The sequence below is a fragment of the Tetrahymena thermophila genome (genome assembly GCF_000189635.1).
Source record: "Tetrahymena thermophila SB210 genomic scaffold scf_8254495, whole genome shotgun sequence".
Lineage (NCBI taxonomy): Eukaryota > Ciliophora > Oligohymenophorea > Hymenostomatida > Tetrahymenidae > Tetrahymena > Tetrahymena thermophila.
In genome coordinates, this window is record NW_002476270.1 from 264,393 (window position 1) to 285,793 (window position 21,401).

General features: G+C 27.5%; 2 protein-coding genes across 2 annotated transcripts; both read left to right on the top strand. All coding sequences in view use genetic code 6, as the record gives it.

The window, feature by feature from the left end:
- Window positions 1–119: 119 nt before the first annotated feature.
- Window positions 120–15,368, top strand: TTHERM_00565600 (dynein heavy chain, amine-terminal region protein; the record flags this gene model as incomplete). Its single annotated transcript, XM_001022060.3, has 23 exons — window positions 120–1,496; window positions 1,802–2,265; window positions 2,321–3,019; window positions 3,069–3,545; window positions 3,601–3,873; window positions 3,927–5,366; window positions 5,420–6,336; window positions 6,391–6,969; window positions 7,031–7,454; window positions 7,511–7,886; window positions 7,966–8,356; window positions 8,409–8,905; window positions 8,957–9,733; window positions 9,789–10,582; window positions 10,640–11,220; window positions 11,282–11,502; window positions 11,558–12,712; window positions 12,768–13,278; window positions 13,340–13,712; window positions 13,774–14,414; window positions 14,481–14,599; window positions 14,654–14,810; window positions 14,917–15,368. 23 exons carry the CDS (start codon window positions 120–122, stop codon window positions 15,366–15,368), a joined length of 13,695 nt encoding a protein of 4,564 aa, XP_001022060.2.
- Window positions 15,369–15,537: 169 nt separating this feature from the next.
- On the top strand, window positions 15,538–21,317 carry TTHERM_00565610 (chromodomain protein; the record flags this gene model as incomplete). Its single annotated transcript, XM_001022061.3, has 9 exons — window positions 15,538–18,441; window positions 18,514–18,580; window positions 18,639–18,680; window positions 18,730–18,901; window positions 18,959–19,328; window positions 19,384–19,426; window positions 19,480–19,572; window positions 19,862–20,522; window positions 20,576–21,317. The coding sequence occupies 9 exons, from the start codon at window positions 15,538–15,540 to the stop codon at window positions 21,315–21,317; spliced, it is 5,094 nt and encodes a 1,697-aa protein (XP_001022061.2).
- Between the last annotated feature and the right edge of the window lie 84 nt (window positions 21,318–21,401).

Here is a 21,401-nt window from a genome sequence, read left to right on the forward strand (position 1 = left end):
GACTTGAAGTTCTAATAAGCATATACTATTGATACATATATTTTACAGGTGAACATCAAACCAAATAAAGCCAGGTTGTTGAGAAATTTAAAAAGCTATTTAAATAATAATTAATAGATATGAATAGGAAATAATTGTTTGGTGACGAAAATCCAGATGATGATAAGCGTATATCTAGTGGAGATTAACCAGTATAAAACATTAAAATCATTACTAAGACTTAGTCGTAAGGTGGTTTTGGAATTAATAATTTAGCTGGACGTCTTTACGATAAAGGCTTTAATTTAAAGACAATGCCATCAGTAAAGCGTGATGCTAATTCATACTAAGACAAAGTTTTGACAGCAAATTTAACTAATTTATAAAATCGTAAAACCAAATTAGTGCCACTGATTTATCAACCTTAATCTGTAGTTTTGCACAATGGTAAAAGAGTTCATGCAGTGGTTATGCCAGGAGGATAGCTAGAGTAGGATGGATTTAATCAATCATAAATGGGGACAACAAGCTATGGCGGCAGTGGAGCATTAACTTAGTTTGGATCTACATAATAGCCTAATTTCTTCCGTTAAACAGCAAAATCCACATTTAATGGCTAATTTAAGCTTAATTTTGGATAATAAAATGATGATGGCGCCCCTTAATCTAGAGGAATGTAAATTTAAAGCGCATAAAAGAGTTTAAGAGGTGAATCTCAGCCTCCTTTGGAAAATGAAATTCAACCTTTAAATAAATCAAGAACTGATAATATGGACTTTAAAAATTTTATGTATAAAACCCATGAGCTATTTCCTTAAAATCCTTTAGAAAGTGGTCAAAAAGTTTAGATAAGCCAGAGTTAAAATAAATTACCTCCAATTGACCGTTCTTAGCTAGGATCAGCATAGCAATAAAATAATAATAATATAAATCTTGGCTCGACATAAGTAGGATTTAAAGGAAGCTTCATGGAAGCTGATAAGGCTTTTTTAAAAATTAATGGTTTTTCAGATGTTGAAATGGATAGAACAAAAAGACTTGTTGGAAGGATTTCTGGAAAATAAAATATAGACTAAAGGTATAGAAATACAATGGGCCAAACAGGAGGATTCGGCTCATTTAAAAAAAAAAAGACAGACGAAGAAGAACTTGATTAAAATTAGCAGCATCCTCTTCCTGATTACAAAGGAGAATTTACTGTAGTATAGAGTGAAGAATAATAGAATTAATTAGGTGCAAACTTTGAAAAAAAAGGAAGAAATCCTAAATTAGATCTTTATATTGAGCTTATTTTAAAAAATGTAGTTCATGTTCACGAATTTTAGTATTTGATACGTGACGATAAAGATAAAGATGATGATGATCCTTACAATCTTATTGTTGCTGACTATAAAGATATAAAAGCTAAAGAAAAAGCTGGCACTCTTAAGGAATTTTACACGATTTCAAAAAAAGGTCTTACTCATTACATCAATGGCAAACCAGTTGAATTTATAGGTCTTGCAGTGTGGATGAAGGTATGAACTAATCATTTTAATTAATTACAAAAATATTTTCTTTCAAAAATTTTCCAAAGAGATCAAACTAATTTTAGATTTAAATAGACGCTGTTAAAAGTATTAATTATGAAATTAAATAATTGATCAGTTTCATTTCTGATAAAATTGATAATTAGATTGATATAGAAAAATAAAATTCAAAATAATTCAAAGAATTTAAGTAAGCAATCAAATGAGCAAGTCAATAATCAAGCATCTAAATGATTAAAAACTTTAAAATAAAATAAAATAATTTAAATTAATATATTTTTATTAAATTACAGGAAAGAGAACATTATGATCAAATTAAAAGTTTAAAATTCTTTACTAAATTTAGAAAATGGAAAACTTTAAAAATGTGGAGAAAAAATGTTATTAAGCACAAAACTGCTACTTGCGCCAAGGCTTTAAACGAAAAGCTATTTATCCTAAATAAAACATTCCGTGATACTATTCTTTAATTCCGTTCAAATACTTATGATATGATGGAATCTTAGCGTTTTATTAGCGTAGATAACAATTCATACACAGGAGCTGATTCTACTTACACTTTAGATGAGTTTAAAAATTTGTAGGAGTAAACCAGAAAGAAAATAACAGATAAAATTTAAGAATATTCTAAGAAATGCAGAACTATTGTAAAAAGTGGCTTCGACGAATCTCTTAATGAGCTTAGAAGAAACGTCTACATGGCAAACAATGAAGAAGATTATCAAAATTCAAGAAAATAAAATTAAAATTTCTTTAGGTAATCTTTTTACATAATAAAATATTTCAATTTTTACTATTTAATTTTTTATTAGACTTAAAGAATCTGCCTATGAGAATCTCGGCTTTTCAGATAATATGAATTACGAATAAAGATCTGAGCTTAGAAAAGTTTGTACTAAATTCTTACGTTTTTCTTATTTAGTTGACTTCTTGGCTATGGAATCATTAAGCAACATATTTAAGTACAGTGTTGCAGAACTTGAAAATAAGCTAACATGTTTGGTTGATGAGGATTTCTTCTATGAATAATAGAAGCTCAAAAATAATTAAAATATGAATAACGATCCTCTCTTTTTAGTTGAAATTAATCCTGGTTTTGAACCAATACCTGATGATGCTACTGTTATCGAACCTATTAAAGAATTTATGCCTAAACCTTTTGGTGAAGATACTGAAAAGTAATTTAATATACTCCACCATGTCAGACTTAAAGAACCAAAGAAAAAGACTGAAGAATAAAAAGCTGCTGATGCTGCAAAAAAAAAACCTAAAAAATAGAATGAAGATGGTGAAGATGAAGAGGAAGAAGAAGATGATGAAGATGAAGAAGGTGTTGTTCCAGATGAAAATAGGACATATAATCGTAAAATTGTTCCTACTATAACTGAAAAATGGATTAGAATATCTCCTGACAGAGAAACTATTATTTCAGACATATTACGTTGTATTGCAGAAGGTACAAACTCAATTTAGGCTTTTGAAAGATGGAGTAGACATGACGATATGACTATGTATAATAATAAAAATAGAATTCTTTATTTTAAAAATTTTATTTAATAGTTATGTTAGCGTTTTAGAAGAGTGGGATGATATGGTTGGAGATGATTGGGAGCATCCAGATACCAATTACTTAAATCCTTAAGATTGGATTGATGGAGGATCACCTTAAGATAAATTTTAAAAGACATTTAGAGAGCTCATTTCTAGTGCTTTTTCAAGATGTGATTCATTCATTAAAGATTCATTCCATAAATATCTTATTGAATATTGGGAAAATGAATAAATTGATTTAAATATTTTCCGTAATGAAAAACTTTTAAATCCTGGTGAGTCTTTTAACTGGACTTTAAGGAAACTTACAGATCAAAAGGAAGTTTATGAAAAAGAATTTCCTGATCAAAAAGATTTAGGTCTACTTAGATTGGACTTCAAAACCCTAAGAAAGAAAATTATAAATTTCCCTAATGAAATAATTAAAAAATTCTCTCTTTTCATGCCAGAGATGATTAGATTAAGAAATATCGAAGTCAAAGATTGGTAAATAGCATGATTTAAATTTTTATAATTATAATTAAATTTTTTAAATATCAAGGATGAATAATGCAACAAACTTATTCAAAGGAGGTGGAGCAAACATTGATGAATTCGTAAAGAGAAGCAATAACCTTAAGATAGTTTAAAGATAACTACCTAAATATAAATAAAAGTTTAGCGATATATAACATATTAGAAACATTATTATTGAAAATAAATTTGATATGAAAAAAGAAGATGTATCTGCTATTATAGACACACAAAATGTTTAAAAAAGATTAGAATAAACTATTCTAAGTGCTGAAGAACTTGCTGAGAGAAATATAGAAAAGTAAATTTTTGATATTGTTTACAAATATTTATATTAAATAAATAAATAACTAGTTATATCCGTGATGTTAAAGAAGATTTAATCCCTAAATTAATCAAAGAAGTAGGTGAGTTAGATTCTCAAATATAAAATAAGAAATATCTCAGCGAGGAATTAGATATTAATGTAGCCATTAAAGAGTTAGAAGGCTTGTACAATGATGCTAAAAAGCTTGAAGATAACAGTAAATTATACAATCATTATGAACATACCCTCGGATTACCTATAAGCAGATTCGAAGATCTGGAAATGCTCCTATAGGATGCTAACCTACGTTATTTAATGTGGAAGTCTTTAAAGGAATGGAAGGAGTTAATTTCAGGATGGGTTGATGGTAAGTTTAAAGATATTAACACTGAAGAAATTAAAAATAAGGCTGAATATTATAGTAAGATAGTTGCTCGTTGTGACAAAAAGCTCCCTTAAAATGCCATTCTTACTGAACTTAAAAAATTGGTTACTGATTTCCGTAATACTATGCCTATTGTCTTAGCATTACGTAACGAAAACTTAAAGGATTATCATTGGAGAGACATCAAGAAAATTATTGGTGAATTTGAGATAAATGATGAATTCACTTTAAAGAAATTGATTGATATGAAAGTTGTAGATTTCATGGAAGAAATTTAAGAAATTTCAATTCAAGCAACTTAAGAAGCTTCTTTAGAAAAATAGTTCCAAGAAATTAGCGAAAAATGGAACAAATAAGAATTTACTTTAGCTCCTTACAAGCATCACTAACCTCGTACAAAGGACGCTTATGTACTTGATTAACTTGATGAGCTCTTTGCTGCTATAGATGAATATTTGGCTAACTTGAACAATATCCTAGGTTCTCGTTATCTTAAAAAAATTCGTGAGGAAGTTGAGAAGTTCTAGAAAAACGTGCTTTATAGTTAAGAATGTATTGATGATATGCTTGCAGTTTAAAAGAACTGGATTTATTTAGAAAATATTTTTTCTTCTAACGAAATTAAAAGTAAACTTAGAGAAGAAACTTAATAATTTGAAGGTGTAGATAAATTCTTCAAAAACTAAATGTCTAAAGCAAATAAAGGTCAAGGAAAGCTAATTCATAAATTTATAATTTAACCTAGCAAATCAACTGCTGCTGCTGCTCCTCAACCAGCAGAAGCTTAAAAAGATTAAAAGGAAGGAGATAAAAAGGAAGTGAAAACTCAAAAAAATGATACTTTGAGCTAATGGCGTAAGCACAAAGATACTCTTAATAGTATTCAAAAAGCATTAGACGACTATCTTGAAGATAAGCGTGGTGAATTCCCTCGTTTCTATTTCTTAAGTAATGATGAACTTATTGAAATTTTAGCTAAGGCTGGTGATATCGAGGCTATTTAGCGTAACTTAAAGAAATGCTTTGATGGCATCCATCGTTTAAATATTGATTCCAACAATTCTATAAAGGGTATGATTTCTCCAGAAGGCGAGACAATAGAGTAAATAAAAATTAACATAATATTTTCTTTAATAGTATTTTAATTAATTTTAGGTTTAACAAATTCTTTACTGCTAAGGGAGAAGTAGAAAAGTGGTTATTATAAGTCTAAGAATAAATGAGAGAAAGTCTTAAGAAAGCAATTAAAAAAGGAAAACAAGATATTGATAAAGATAACAAAGAAAGAAAGGATTGGGTATTATAACATCCCGCTTAAGTTGTGGCTACCGTTTCTAACATTATGTGGACTCAAAGCACAGAAATTTTTATTTAGTAACAAGGTGATGCTGATGCTGATAATCCCTTAGAGAATTGGTACAAGATAAACATTTAATAACTATAAGAATTAACTGCTCTTATCACACAAGGCCTTGATCCATTAAAACACAAATCTATAGTTGCTCTTATTACTTAGGATGTTCATGCAAGAGATATAGTTTACAAATTATGGGAAGAAGGAACTTGTTCAGTAAATGATTTTGAATGGTAAAAACAATTACGTTATTACTATTATGAAGAGCCTGAAAATGAAGTATAAGTAAAGCAAGTAAATGCAAAGATTAAGTACGGAAATGAATATCTTGGTGCAACTACAAGATTAGTTATTACTCCTCTGACTGATAGATGTTGGATTACAATTACAGGTGCTCTCAACATTAAGCTTGGTGCAGCTCCCGCAGGTCCAGCAGGTACTGGAAAGACAGAGTCAACAAAAGATTTAGCTAAAGCTCTAGGTGTATTTTGTGTTGTCTTTAACTGTTCTGATTAAATTGAATATTAAATGATGGGTAGATTATTCTCAGGTTTAGCTTAATAAGGTGCTTGGGCATGTTTAGATGAATTCAATCGTATTGATATTGAAGTCTTGTCAGTTATTGCTCAATAACTTCTAACTATTCGTCAGGCATTAATGAAAGGAATCAAGGATGATGAAAAATTCTTGTTTGTTGACAGAATGATCCCTCTTAAAGGTATTTTTTTTATTTATTATTGATTATTTTAATAACTATTTGTATGATAAATAGCTGATGGATATGGTGTTTTTATCACAATGAATCCTGGTTATGCTGGACGTACTGAATTACCTGACAATCTTAAGATTCTTTTCAGACCTGTAAGTATGATGATTCCTGATTATAGATTAATTGCTGAAATTATGCTTTTTGCAGAAGGTTTTGTAAATGCAAATCCTTTATCAAAGAAAATGGTTTAATTGTACACTCTTTCATCATAACAACTTTCTCAGTAAGACCATTATGATTTCGGTATGAGAGCTGTCAAGTCAGTACTTGTTATGGCAGGTGCCTTAAAGAGAGCCTAGCCAGACTTAAAAGAAGATGTTGTGCTTATTAGAGCTATGAGAGACTCGAACGTACCTAAATTCTTAAAAGATGATTTACCTCTATTTTCTGCTCTTATCTAAGATCTTTTCCCCAACGAATAAATTCCAGATCCAGATTATGGTGAGCTTCCACAATAAATTGATCAATCGTTTGAACGCTTAAACTATTAAAAAGTAGAAGAATTAAAGCATAAAGTTATTTAACTTTTCGAAACATTCAACGTACGTTTTGGAGTTATGCTTGTTGGTGCTACCACTTCTGGTAAAAATAAAATCATACTCTTTTAAATTTTTTAGTAAAAATAATCAAATATTTAAAATAGGAAAAACTGCATGTTTTAGAACTTTAGCTGATTCTATGTCTCAATTAAGAAAGAGAGGATCAAAGGATAATAGATTCTAAGAAGTAAAAACCCATATATTAAATCCTAAATGCATTACAATGGGTGAGTTATATGGTCAAGTCAATCCCAATACATAAGAATGGCAAGATGGATTAGCTTCTTAAATCATGAGAGAAGCAGCTTCAGATGAAACTGAACTTCGCTAATGGGTAGTATTTGATGGACCTGTTGATGCCCTTTGGATTGAAAACATGAATACTGTGCTTGATGATAATATGATGTTATGTCTTGCTAATGGTCAAAGAATTAAACTTAGGACATAAATGCGTATGCTTTTCGAAGTTTAAGACTTGAGGGTTGCTTCACCAGCTACAGTCTCTCGTTGCGGTATGGTCTACTTAATGTAAAAAATACATTTTAAATTTAATAAGATAAATTAGTAAAATTTTTTTTTTCAAGGTATGAAAACTTAGGATGGAGACCTTTTGTTTAGTCTTGGATAGAAAAGAAATTTACAACAAAATTAGATTTAAATGACTAAGTAGAAGTAGAGGAGGTTCTTAGCAAAGAATTAAGAACTCACTTATATACTCTTTTCGATGAGAAGGTTGATTTCTTTATAGATCATATTAGAAAGATGAAAGAACCAATTGCAACTTGCGACCTTTAATTGGTTAACTCACTTTGTAATTTGATTGAGTGTTTCATAAGCGAAGAATATGGATTTAAGAAAAATGAAAGACCAGATTTCAAAAAAAGATATCTTGATCATGCCTTTGCTTTTGCTTTTATCTGGAGTATGTGTTCTACAGTCAATGAATTAAACTATGATAAAGTAAATTTGAATAAATAAAAAAAACATTATAAACCGTTTTTAATAAGTTATTAATTAATTTCATATTTAAACATAAAAGTTGGACATTTTAATTAGAGATAAATTCCCTCTTTGTATTTTCCCTAATTAAGGAACTGTTTATTCTTTCTTCTTAGACGTAGGTTCCTAACAACATAATGATTTAACATTTAGACATTGGAATGATAAAACACCTGAGTTTGTTTATGATAAAGAAATTCCTTACTTTAACTTGCTAGTGCCTACTCTAGACACTGTTCGTTATAGTTTCTTTACAGAATGGCTACTTTCATTTAAAAAGCATATGTATTTAACAGGTATGAGTGGTACTGGTAAATCAGTTATTCTATCCACAATATTGACATAGATTTCAGAAACAAGAAACGTTGATCATTTCAGTCTAATTTTCTCAGCTTAAACATCTTCTAAAGTTACATAATTGACAATTGAAGGTAATTTGATAATTCTTTTTGATATTGATAAAAATTTAAAATCGAAAATTAGGAAAATTGGAAAAAATTAAAAAAACATTATTGGGTGCCAAACCTAATAGAAAGACTGCTGTATTTATTGATGATATTAATATGCCTTCTGTTGAAGAGTATGGAGCATAACCTCCTATTGAATTATTAAGATTCTTGGTAGATAAAGGTGGATTATATGATAGAAAAGAAAGATTCTGGAAGGATATTTAAGATACCATTCTTTGTATCTGCTCTGCCCCTCCAGGTGGTGGTAGAAGTATGTTAACTCCTCGTTTCACAAGACACTTTAATTTATTGTGTGTACCATAACCTACAAGAGATATTCTTTTTAAAATATTTGAGTCATTACTAACAGGTTTCTTCAATACAGGTTTCCCAGATACTGTAAAAAGAATGGCTGATGCTATTGTAAATGGTACCATAGATGTGTATCAAACAATCGCAATAGAGCTAAAAGCAAAACCTTCTAAATTCCATTATACATTTAATCTTCGTGATGTCTCTAAAGTTTTCTAGGTATGATAAAACTTTTTAAATCTTTAAGTAAATTTAAAATATTTTTAAAAGGGTATTATGATGACTACGCCATATGGTGGTGTTAGAGATGAAAATAGTGCAACAAAACTATGGATACATGAAGTACAAAGAGTCTTCCATGATAGACTTATTAATGATGAAGATAGAGATTGGTTCTATGAATATATTATGCAATTGCTCGGAAGGCATTTTAAATCTCGTTTGTAGAAATCTGAAATATTTGGTTCTCAACAAATTGTTTTTAGTGATATACTTCGTCTGGATTTAGAAAGGAAGGAATATGAAGATGTAACAGATAAAATGTAAAAAGTAATTAGGGTGCTTGATGATAAGTAGGATGAATATAATTCATCAACCACTAATAATAAAATGAATTTAGTTTTCTTTGATGCTTGCATTTACCATATCTTAAGAATCCTTAGAGTATTACGTTCTCCAAGAGGTAATGCAATGTTAATAGGTGTTGGAGGTAGTGGTAAATAATCACTAACTAAGCTTGCTACATTCATGCTTGAGTATAAACTTTCACTTCTAGAAATTACTAAGGGATTTGATTCTGAAAAATTCAGAGACTTTATAAAAGAATTGATGAAAGACTCCGGAGGTGCTCAAGGCAAAGGAACCACATTTATATTTACTGATAATCAAATTGTTTATGAATCTTTCTTAGAAGATATTAACAATATTTTGAACTCTGGTGAAGTTCCTAACTTATGGTAGCAAGAAGATAAAGATGCTTTGATTTCTGATGTTAGAGAAATCAATAAAAAGTTAAGAAGAGCAGAAGATCCTGATACAATTTACAAAGTATTTATTATTTATTTTTTCATGTTTTATTAATTTTTAAAAATAACAAACTTAGACTTTTGTTGAAAGAGTGAGAAACAACCTCCACATAGTTTTATGTATGAGTCCTGTAGGAGATGCATTAAGAGTAAGGCATAGAAAATTCCCATCACTTGTAGATTGTTGTGCCCTAGATTGGTTTTCTCCTTGGCCTAGTGAAGCTCTGATTAGTGTTGCTACATCAATATTATCTAATGATTAAAATTTCCCAACTCCTAACACAATTACTAAAGAAGAATTAATAGAATAAGTAGCATTTATGTGCAAAGAAGTCCACATTTAAGCAAGTAAGTAAGCAGAAGTTTTTGAATAATAATTAAAGAGAAAAGTATATTACACACCTAAATCTTATCTTGATCTTATCAAGCTTTACCAAAAGGCTCTCTCAGACAAAAGAGCTGAATTTATCACTAATCAGAGTCGTCTATCTTCCGGTCTTACAAAGTTAGAATAAGCAAATAAATCAGTAGCTTAACTCTAAATTGATCTCACAGAATTGAAGCCTTAGTTGGAAGAAAAAACTATTTAGGTTAATGAAAAACTCAGGGAAGTAGAAAAGGATTCAAATATTGCTGCAGAAAAAGAAGCTGTGGTCTAAGAAGAAGCAGAAAAAGTTCAAAAGCAAGCTGATCGTATTTAGTTAATCTCAGATGAAGCTCAAGCTGAGTTAAACAAAGTTATGCCTGAACTTGAAGCAGCAATGTAAGCTGTATAAAACCTTGATAAATCTGCATTAAGCACCCTCAGAGGTATGGCTAATCCTCCACAATAAGCCACCATTACCTTCGAAGCAGTTGCTGCATTGATGGGGTAAAAAAAATATCATTTTTTTAATTAATTTAAACATTTTATTAAATAAAAAATAAGTGAAAAGAAAACTGATTGGGCTTCAGTTAAGTAAATATTCTTGATGGATGTTCCTAAATTCATAGATAAAATGATTGGTTTTGACAAAGATAACATCTCAGAAGATAGGCTTAAAAAGTTAAATAAGGTATTGGCTAAGCCAGAATTTAATTTAGAAGATATCAAGAAAAATTTGAGCTATGCTCATGGTCTTGCATCTTTCTGTTTAGCTATGAAAGTTTATGCTGATGTAAATTCTAAAGTAAAACCTAAAAAAATAGAAGTAGCTAGATTAAACAATGAACTGAATGCAGTTAAATCAGAGTTATATGAAAAAGAATCAGAACTCAAAAAAGTCAAAGATAATGTATAAAGACTCTAAATGGAAACCTAAATGATGGTTAAATAAAGAGAAGAGCTTGAAACTAATAAAGAATTAACTGAGTAGAGATTAGATAGAGCCTAAAAACTTATATAGTTAACAGCTGACGAATAAAAAAGATGGGAAAAAACAGTTGTAAGATTAGGAGGAGAAATAGAAAATTTGTTTGGAGATGTTTTCCTTTCAACAGCTTAAATTTCATATAATGGTCCTTTCACAGGTAAGATATTTTTAAAATTAATTTTTTCATATTTTATATTAAAAAATGTTTAAATATGAAGGTGTATACAGAAAAGAGCTGAATACAAATTGGTTAACAATGATTCGTGAAAAGAATATCCCAACCTCTGAATAATACAATTTAATTAAAACTCTTGGTGATCCTATGTTACTAAGAGAGTGGGTTATTTAAGGTCTTCCTAGTGATTAGGTATCATAGGAGAATTCTATTTTCGCTGTTAAGGGTTTCAGATGGCCTCTACTTATTGATCCTTAACTTTAGGTAATTTTTATTGTATGAATTTTAATTAAAATAATATTTTATATTTACTGTTAAGGCAAATAAATGGATTAAAAATATGGAAAAACAAAATAAACTATCAATCTTTAAATTTTCCACTCCTAAATTCTTAGATATCGTTAAGCTTCAAGTTGAAAACGGTTACCCTATTTTAATTGAAGATGTCGATTCAGCTATAGATCCTTCAATTGATTCAGTAGTTAACAAAGAATTTTCAGAAGTTGATGGTAGATTATAATTAAAATTAGGAGGAAAAGATATTAATTACCACAAAGACTTTGCTTTGTACATGACTACTAAAAAACCTAACCCATAATACTTACCAGAAATATTTATCAAAGTTAATGTGATTAATTTCACCGCTACATTTGAAGGTCTAGAAGATTAACTTCTTGCTGATGTAGTTAAAAATGAAAAGCCAGAAGTAGAACATTAAAGAGATGAAAATGTCCTTAAGCTTGCAACATTCCAAAAGCAAATTATTTAATCTGAAAAAGAGATTCTTCGTCTGCTTGCAGAAGCTAAAGCTGAAAAGATATTAGATGATGTGAATTTAATTAAAACATTGTAGAATGCAAAAGAAATGGCAGAAGAAATCAATCAATAAATTGCAAAATCAATGGAAATTGAAAAGAGCATTGATGCTACTAGAAGCTCATATAAAAGTGTTTCAATTAGAGGTTCTATTCTCTTCTTCGTAATCAAAGATCTCTCTTTGATTGACCCTATGTATTAATACTCACTTCAATATATCAGTAAGCTCTTCAATTAGGCTATGTAATCCTCGGAATAATCAGATGATTTTGAATAAAGATTAAAAATACTTATTGAAAACATTACAAAAACAATATATACAAATGTAACTAGAGGTCTTTTCGAAAAAGATAAGCTAATTTTCTCTTTCTTGATTGCCACATCTATAAATAAGCATGCTAATATACTAAATGAAGATATCTGGAGAATTCTCTTAAGAGGTGCAGGCTTGTTTGATAAGTCAAAGTAACCACCTAATCCAGATAAGGTTATGATTCAACCCCTTTCTTGGGATTTAGCATATTCTCTTGAATTAGACTTCCCTGATTAGTTCAAGGGTTTCACTAAGCACATTTCTTAAAAGCTATCCCTTTGGAAGGAATATCAAACAAGTGAAGATCCCCTCTCTAAAAAATTACCTGAAGAATGGCATACAAAAGTAAATATTTGAAAATTACAAATTTAAGTATCTAATTATTTTTAATTAATAAAAGCTTGATGAGTTTGAAAAAATTGTTGTATTGAAGATCTTTAGACCTGAAAAAATTATGTTTGCAATCAGTAATTATGTTTAATATTATCTGGGTAAATTCTATGTTGAATAACCTAGTGTTACTATGGAAAGAATTCATGCTGATTCAGATATTTCAACTCCAATTATCTTTGTCCTCTCTTAAGGAGCAGATCCAACAACTTCAATTTTGAGCTTTGCTCAGTAGAGAGAAATGAATGAAAAGCTTAAGATTATTTCTTTGGGTTAAGGTTAAGGTAAAAAAGCCAGTATTCTAATAGAAGAAGCTAAGAGAGAAGGCAATTGGATATGTCTTTTGAACTGTCATCTTGCACGTACTTGGATGCCTGACCTTGAACTTATTATTGAAAGAATACCTGAATCTGAAAATGTAAGTAGCGACTTCCGTATCTTTTTAACTTCTATGCCAGCAAGTTACTTCCCTGTATCAGTTTTGCAAAATGGTATCAAGATCACAACAGAGCCTCCTAGAGGTAAATTAAAATTGGAAATACTTTTTTGTATTTGATAACATTTTTTTTTTAATTTTAAAAGGATTTAAAGCTAATTTAAAAAGAAGTTGGGATAATCTTACAGATGAGTTCCTTAATGATTGTACAAAAGCTGATGTTTTCCATAAATTAACTTGGGGTTTAACATTTTTCCATGCAATTATTTAAGAAAGACGTAAGTTTGGTCCTCTTGGTTGGAATATTCGTTATGAATTCAATGATTCTGACTTAGAAACTTCGACAACTGTCATGAGAAAACTTCTAGATGAATAAGAATCAATTCCATGGGACGCACTTCTCTTCGTAACAGGAGAAATCAATTATGGTGGTCGTGTAACAGATGATTGGGATAGACGTTGCTTGGCAACAATTTTAAAGAAATTCTATGTCAAAGAAGCATTAGAAGGCACTTATTAGTAATTTACTTAGATATATTTATATTTAAAATACATTTTTTAATCTTTAATATTTTTAAAGATTCTCTGATTCTCCAGTCTACAAAATTCCAAGGATAGGAAATATTGAACAGTACAGAGCATATATTGAAAGCTTGCCTTTAAATGAAGATCCTTCTGTTTTTGGTATGAATGAAAATGCCAATATAGCTTATCAAGGATAAGAATCTACAAAAATGATTGAAACTATTCTATCTATTTAACCAAGAATGACATCTGCTTCTGCAGGTAAAACTCCAGATTAAATCGTCCTTGACTTGAAGAAAAGTCTGGAAGAATAAACTCCTTAACTTCTTAATAAGGACGATGGAAATAAAGAATTGTTTGAGAAGGATGAAAATGACTTAATTCCTTCTCTTTCTACAGTTTTATTATAAGAAATGACTAAATTTAATTTATTAATTTCCACTGTGAATAGAACTTTAGCAGATTTAGGAAAGGCTATAGATGGTGACATAGTTATGTCATCAGATCTAGATTAAACTTATAATTCTTTATTAAATAACCAAGTACCTAAGTAGTGGGAAAAAGTCTCATATCCCTCCTTAAAGCCTTTAGCATCATGGATTATTGATTTACGTGAAAGAGTTTAGTTTATGGCTAAGTGGCTAAAAGAAAGTACTCCATTCTGCTATTGGATCTCAGGTTTCTTCTTCCCCTAAGGTAATTAATTGTTTATGATTTTTTCATATAATTTAAATTTTAATCCTAAAATTTAACAAATTATAGGTTTCTTAACTGGTGTCTTATAGACTTATGCAAGAAGCCATAAAATTCCTATTGATGAATTATAATTTAGCTTTAGAATATTAGATTTTGATAAAGAACAAGTCACAACAAAACCAACAGTAATTTAGTAAAGATCTAAAATTTGAATTAACTAATTAATTAATAATATTTAGGATGGTGTAAATATTTATGGTTTGTACTTAGAAGGAGCTTAGTGGGATAGAAGAAGAAAGACCATATTAGATGCTGCTCCAGTAAATTAAATTATAAATTATAATATGTACTAATTTTTAAATATAACTATAGAATCAAACAAGCTGCTTCATGCCTGTAATATTATTTAATCCAACAAAACAGTATTAAGAAAAAGCAGAAAATTATGCGTAAGTAGATTTTTTTTAAACTTTAAATTTTAATTATTCCTTTATATAAATAGCTGCCCTGTTTATAAAACCTCAGTTAGAGCTGGTGTTCTTTCAACAACTGGTTAGTCAACAAATTATGTACTTACTGTAGACGTTCCTTCTATTGATTAAAATCCAGATTTCTGGGTTCTAAGAGGAGCTGCTTTACTTTGCTAATTAAATCAATGATTTAAGATAATCTAAAAAAAATAAAATCATTTAAATAAATAAATAAATTTTAATTTTATAAAAAATAACTATTTTAATTTTTGTTTAGTTTTATTCGACTCAAGTGTATATTTACTTTTTGCTTTTTATATTTTCAAATGAAGCAATTAGAGATAAATAATATCAAATATCTAATCACTACTAATTTTATAAATTTATAAATACATAAAAATTTTCTATTTTAAAATTATAAAAATAAACCTTCTATTAATTTGCATATATTTAATTAACAAAAGATAATCAATCAATCAATTGATTATTATAAATAAATTATTGGAAACTAAATTTTTACCTCTTCTTTTTAAATTATTTGATAATTGATAAAGATAGCAATAAGCTAAATCTTTAAAAAGTAGCAACAAGTAAACTTTTGATAAGAAATTTTGTAAAATAATAAATATAAAAAAAAGTTTTTTTATAAAAAAATGAGTAGCAACAAAAAAATTTAGGTATAAAAGAACAAATAAAAAAAAGTTCTGAAAAAGCTTTCTAACACAAAAGAATCTATAACTGTAAGCGAAGACGAAAGCGAGAATGAAAATTATAATTAACAAAGTGAGCCTTTATATGAGGTAGAGGCAATTAGAGGCCATAAAGGAAATGGTAAGAATAGATTGTATTAAATCAAATGGTTAGGATATCCAGAGAACTAAAATACTTGGGAGCCTCTTGAAAACCTTTAAAATATTTTGAAAATGGTAAAATAATATGAGGACTCATTGAAAAATAACTCATTCTCTTCATAATCGTCTTCATCTTAGCAAAAAAAGAAATCTTAAATTCAAGAGCCAAATACCTAAATTTAACTAAATAAGAAAAGGAAAGTTTTAGGCAAAATACAAGGTAATAAATAGATTTTAGAATCTGATGAAGAATCCTTAGAAGAAGAGGAAGAATAAATTTAATAAATTTCTAGAAAGAATAAAAAGGTAAAATCTGAAAACAATGATTCATCGATAGATGAGATCATTACTTCGCAATCTAAATCAAATGAATCCAATAGTTAGAAGAGTAGAAAAAATAATAAAGTAAGTACTAGCCTCATTCGCGATTTTTTAGAACCTAATTAGAGTTTTGATACTCAAAAGAATAGATAGGAAAAGTAAGCTGTATCTTTTAGCACCCAAGATATCAAAATATAAAGTAATTAAAAAGTTGTAGATAACTAAAAAAGCAATAATAATACTGTTAGCAATATTAGTAACTCTAGTAATGATGTCAGAACAAATAATAGTAAAGTTTTGCCAAGTAAAAATGTTATTCCAGAAAATTAATTTAAAAGTATGTCTAATTTGCTCTATCCAAATTTTGTTCCTTAAACTCTCTAATAGAGCTCTTTAAGTCTTTTAAGTAAGCTAACAAATGTAGAAAATAACTATGATAAAGAAAAAAATGTTTAGAGTAGCTCAATTCGCTCTTCGCTTCTGATACCTACTATTCCATAAAATTAAAACTTAAAAAATATAGTTTAGAACTTTAGTTAATAAGATAATTCCGTAAGATAGGTTAATACAGGTTAAAGACTTTAAAAGTTGATTGAAACTCCTGAATTCGAAACTCAAAACTAATAGCCTGATGCTATCAACCCTAAACTAAAAAAGTTGAATAATGAAAATTAAAGTTTATTTTTACAGTTAAAAGACGAATTAGAATTATATAAGAAAGATATGCATCGAGAAGATTTAACTGACTCAGAATATGATAGTGATGATGATAATAGTGAAGATGATTTAGAAAGTAATATCAAGCAAAAAAGCAAATTAAAAGAAGGTTTAAGAATATTTGAAATACACAAAGAATTAGAACTTTATAAAGGTTTAGATATTAAAATTGTATAAAATCTTAAAAAGCAAGAAGAATTAAAACTCTATGAAAACATTTACAATGAAGCAAATCTCATAGAAAATCAATAATAATATTTCTTAGGCTTTAGTGATATCATATAAAATGTAAAATCAATAGACAAAAATTTATTCAGACATAAATTATAATTTGCTCCATATATTAGCCAAAACACTTTATCTCAATCAAAAAATGATGTTTAAATTTAATAAAATGAAGTTTTAAATCCTATTGACACAGCAAAGGAGTATAAGTAGTAAAAAGAAAGCATATAAGAATAATTAAATCCTGAAAATTTGTTAAATATTAAATAAATTCCTTAAAAAACTCATTCAAATCCATAAGAATAGCATAAAAATTTAATTTAAGGATAAGGATCTATTTAGATTTAAGAATAAGTAATATCATTAAGTCAGCAGGCATCAAGTTTAATTAATCAAGAAGAGTCTACTTAAATTTAAGAAAAAGGAGTTACTGGTTTTAAAGAGAAAGAATCGATTTAAAATTAAGGAGAATAATTAGCCATTCCATGTTTAATTTAATAAGAAAAATAATAATCTTTAATCTAAAACGAATTTCCTTTATAAATTTAAGGATAAGTATCTCTTTAAATTTTAGAAAATTTATAAATTTCAATTAATAAATCAATTGAAAATTAAGAAAATTAAATAAGCTAAATCTAACAAAAAGAATCCATATAAATTTAAGAAAGAGAATCGCCTTAAATTTAATAAACAGAAAAATCCTCTTTTATTTAAGAAAGAAAATCACCATTAATTTAAGAAACCGATTTAGCTGAAATTTAAGTAACATAATCACCTTAAAATTAAGAGATAGACTCACCTTAAAAATCTAAACATAACTATTATTCAGATGATCTATCAAATTCATTATCTGAAAGAAGTTATAGGAGGAAACCAAGTGATGATATAATTTCCAGAAACTATTAAACAGATGAATCAGAGCAGTAAATACTTGTAGAAGATGATTTAGATGAAGATTAAAAAAAGATTTTATTCTAAAATGATACTCTTAATAAGAAAGATACTCCCAATTCAAGTAAGAATGATTCCGAAAGTGATAAAGCATAAAATAAAGTAATAGATTCAGAAAAAGAATTAATTTAAGAAGAAACACCCATTTAAATATGCTTTGAAGGAATAAGTAATGAAAAATAATAAGAAATGAGTTACGAAATAAAAAGAAATAAAAATGTATTTGAAAGTGATTCATTGAGTAGCTCAATTTCAATAGAGAGTGCATAAAAAATAATAAATTTTAATGTATAGCCAGAAAAAAAATAAGACTTAGAAATGAATTTAGTCTAAACAAAAAATCTGAGTCAAATTGAGCTCAAATAAAAAACACACTCAAAAGACTCTACAAGGACAGATAGCCACTTAAGTGATAGTTTAAGTGCTACCCCTTGTAAAGATAAATCTAATGATAAACTCTCAAATATAACTCCAGATTCTTAAAAAATCATGGTCAGCACTAATTTTTTATAATTTAAATTAAGATTTAATTAATTAATTGTACTTTTATTATTTAAAATATAGAATGATAATAAAAATAAGAAATAAGAAAATTCATCAATCAGCTCAATTACTTCAAATTAAGATACAGGTTATATTAATTAATAAATTATATCATAATATTAATAGATTTATTTTTCTTTTTAAAGCAAATAATAAAAAAGACAGATTCAAGAAAAATAAAGAGGAAGGTAAGAATTTATATTTTGATTTTATAATTTAAATTTATTAATTATATAGAAAAGCATTAGAAATAATAAAAAAGAATTAAAAGAAGTAGAAAAAGAAGTAGTAGCAGCAGCAGTAGCAGCAGTAGTAGAAGTAGAAGTAGCAGCAGTAGTAGTAGTAACAATAGCAGCAGTGGTGGTAGCAGAAGTAGAAGTCACAGCTCCTCTTCTAGAAAATACAAAAAGTAAACTTATTTATAATAGTTAGTTTAGAATAACAATTTAAAATATAAAATTAATAGAAATTAAAACAAAAATAAATATCAAAGAAATCAGTAAAATCCTAAATTTTAATCACTTTCTTCTTCAAAAAGCTAAAGCTATTCATCTTCATCTAACTATTCCCGCTCACCATCATCCTCTTCTTCATCTTCAGAAAGAAAGAATAAAAATAGGAAATTTAGCAAATCATCTTACAGCTAAAGTAGAAGTAGTTCAATAGACTAAAGGAAATCAAACATTAGCTCAAGATCATCTCTTTCAAAAGATGATGATTTTTTTAAAAAATAAGCAATAAGTTCTTAATCCTCTATAGATCATACTGATCAAAGGTTACTTAACAAAGTAAATTTTAAGATGTAAACTAGCTAATTAGATTCAGAGGACTAATCAGTAATAAAAATAAATTAAATTGATCTTCATAATTATCATTTATACTTAAAAATAGATAAAAAAAGACACTAAAAAAGTAGAAAATGAGTAGAATAAAGGTATAAATTATCATCTTTTTAAATATATTGCTTAGTATTTTATTTATTCATAGGCTTTGATTAATAAACAAAAGTTTCATAACCACAATCTGAGCAGCAAAAGCAACAGGTTTTAATTCCTCAAAATTAAAATATTTAAATTAAAGGTACTTACTCATTAAAAAAAAAATATTTTACTTTATTTATCATTTTTTTTACAAAAAATATTTACAATAAAATTAATTTATTATTATTTAAATTTATTTATGATTTATTTTTAAATTCATTAATTTTAATATTTAAAAAAAAAAGATTAATCTCAAATAATAAAATTTAGTTTTTTTCATTAAGTTCTCTTTATTACACCAAAAATTTTTTTTGAAATTAACAATATGAAACTTTTTTTATTTTTACGCATTTATTTGAAATTAAATATCTACTTTATATGAATTACAGAACAAAATAAAGAGATACCTGTTTAACCTACTCAACCTAGCTTAACATTTGCTAATGATTCTGCGCCTAAGCTTGTAAATCCTTAAATAACAGATATTTAACCTTAGCCTTAAATAAATAATCAAATTTCTTTTAAAACAAATAATTTTGAACCTAAAACTTTTTTAGCAAGCTAAATACCTTAATCAGTCGTCTTATGTTCTTTATTTTCGCCTATTGGAGATATTTAAACACCTTAGCAATCTGTTTCAAGTATGACACAATAATCAATAGCTAAAAGTGCAACACCTTTACCTCAAATAGCTAATAAAAATACTGTACCATAAACTATTTCTCTAGTTCCTGCTTTGTAGCCAAATATGCCATAAAATAAAGATATACCTTCTCAACCGAAAGCAGCGAATACAGTAGTTTAGAATAATAATGTAAATCCACCTTAAGCTAAGTCTTCTAATCCTGTAGCTCAGTCAATAAGCAACAATTCATAATCACAGACAAAAAAGTAAAATATTCAGTAAGACAAAAAAATAAAAACTGTGAAACCAGAAAATCCTTTTGGATGTAGGACTATCTATGAAAGTGATGAAGATTCAAGTAGTGACTGTACTGATAGCGAAATGGATGAAGAAATAAATCCAAAGAAGCAATAAATTTAAGAAATGTAAATTTCTTATTATTTTTTCTTTTAAATAATTTTTTATTTTATCCAAAAAGGTAATAACAAAATTCAGTAAAAAATACTGTATAATAAAAAATTGATAAAAGCTCTAGCGTGAGTGCATTATAAAAATAAGATTCAGTAAATGCTAATGCTATAAAATAAAACACTGAAAAAAATCCAATTGTTAATGTTTTATAAAAATAAGATTCTGTCTAATCTTAAAATCCTCCTTAAGTTTAAACTCAAATTTTACCTTAAATTAATCTAAAAAATTAAGTTAGTAGTTAGGATAACTAATTGCAAAATAATAAAAAAATTTTAGAAGATTAAGCTTTGAATTAAAAGTAAAATAGTATCAAAAATAATTAAGAAGAATAAAATTTGAACTCAAAGTTAAATAATATTTCTCAAATTCCATAACCTCCAGTCTCAGTATAAGTAACCCAATAAACAGTTATTCAGAATATTGAGAATATAAAAGATCCAAGAATCAAGAAAAAATATGAATAACAAGAGAAGAAAAATTAAGTTTTTGATTAAAAGCTAAACAGCTTGAAAAACAATATGATTCTTTTTCCAAACATAGGATCTTTAAAATTTGATGATCCTGAAAGGATTATATCTCATATATATCACAATGGATAATTATTCTTTAAAGTCAGTTGGAAGCCTAGATCAGATAAGATATAGATGCCTCCTACATTCATTGAATACTTTAAATTTAAAGAAATGTATCCAGTCATTTGTGATAAATATATAATTCCAATTTTAAGCTCATAATTAATAAAATATTGAGTCGATCATATGTATTTTTAATTAATTTATAATGTTTTTAAATATTTTAATATTACTTAACATTTATTACTATTAGTTTATTTT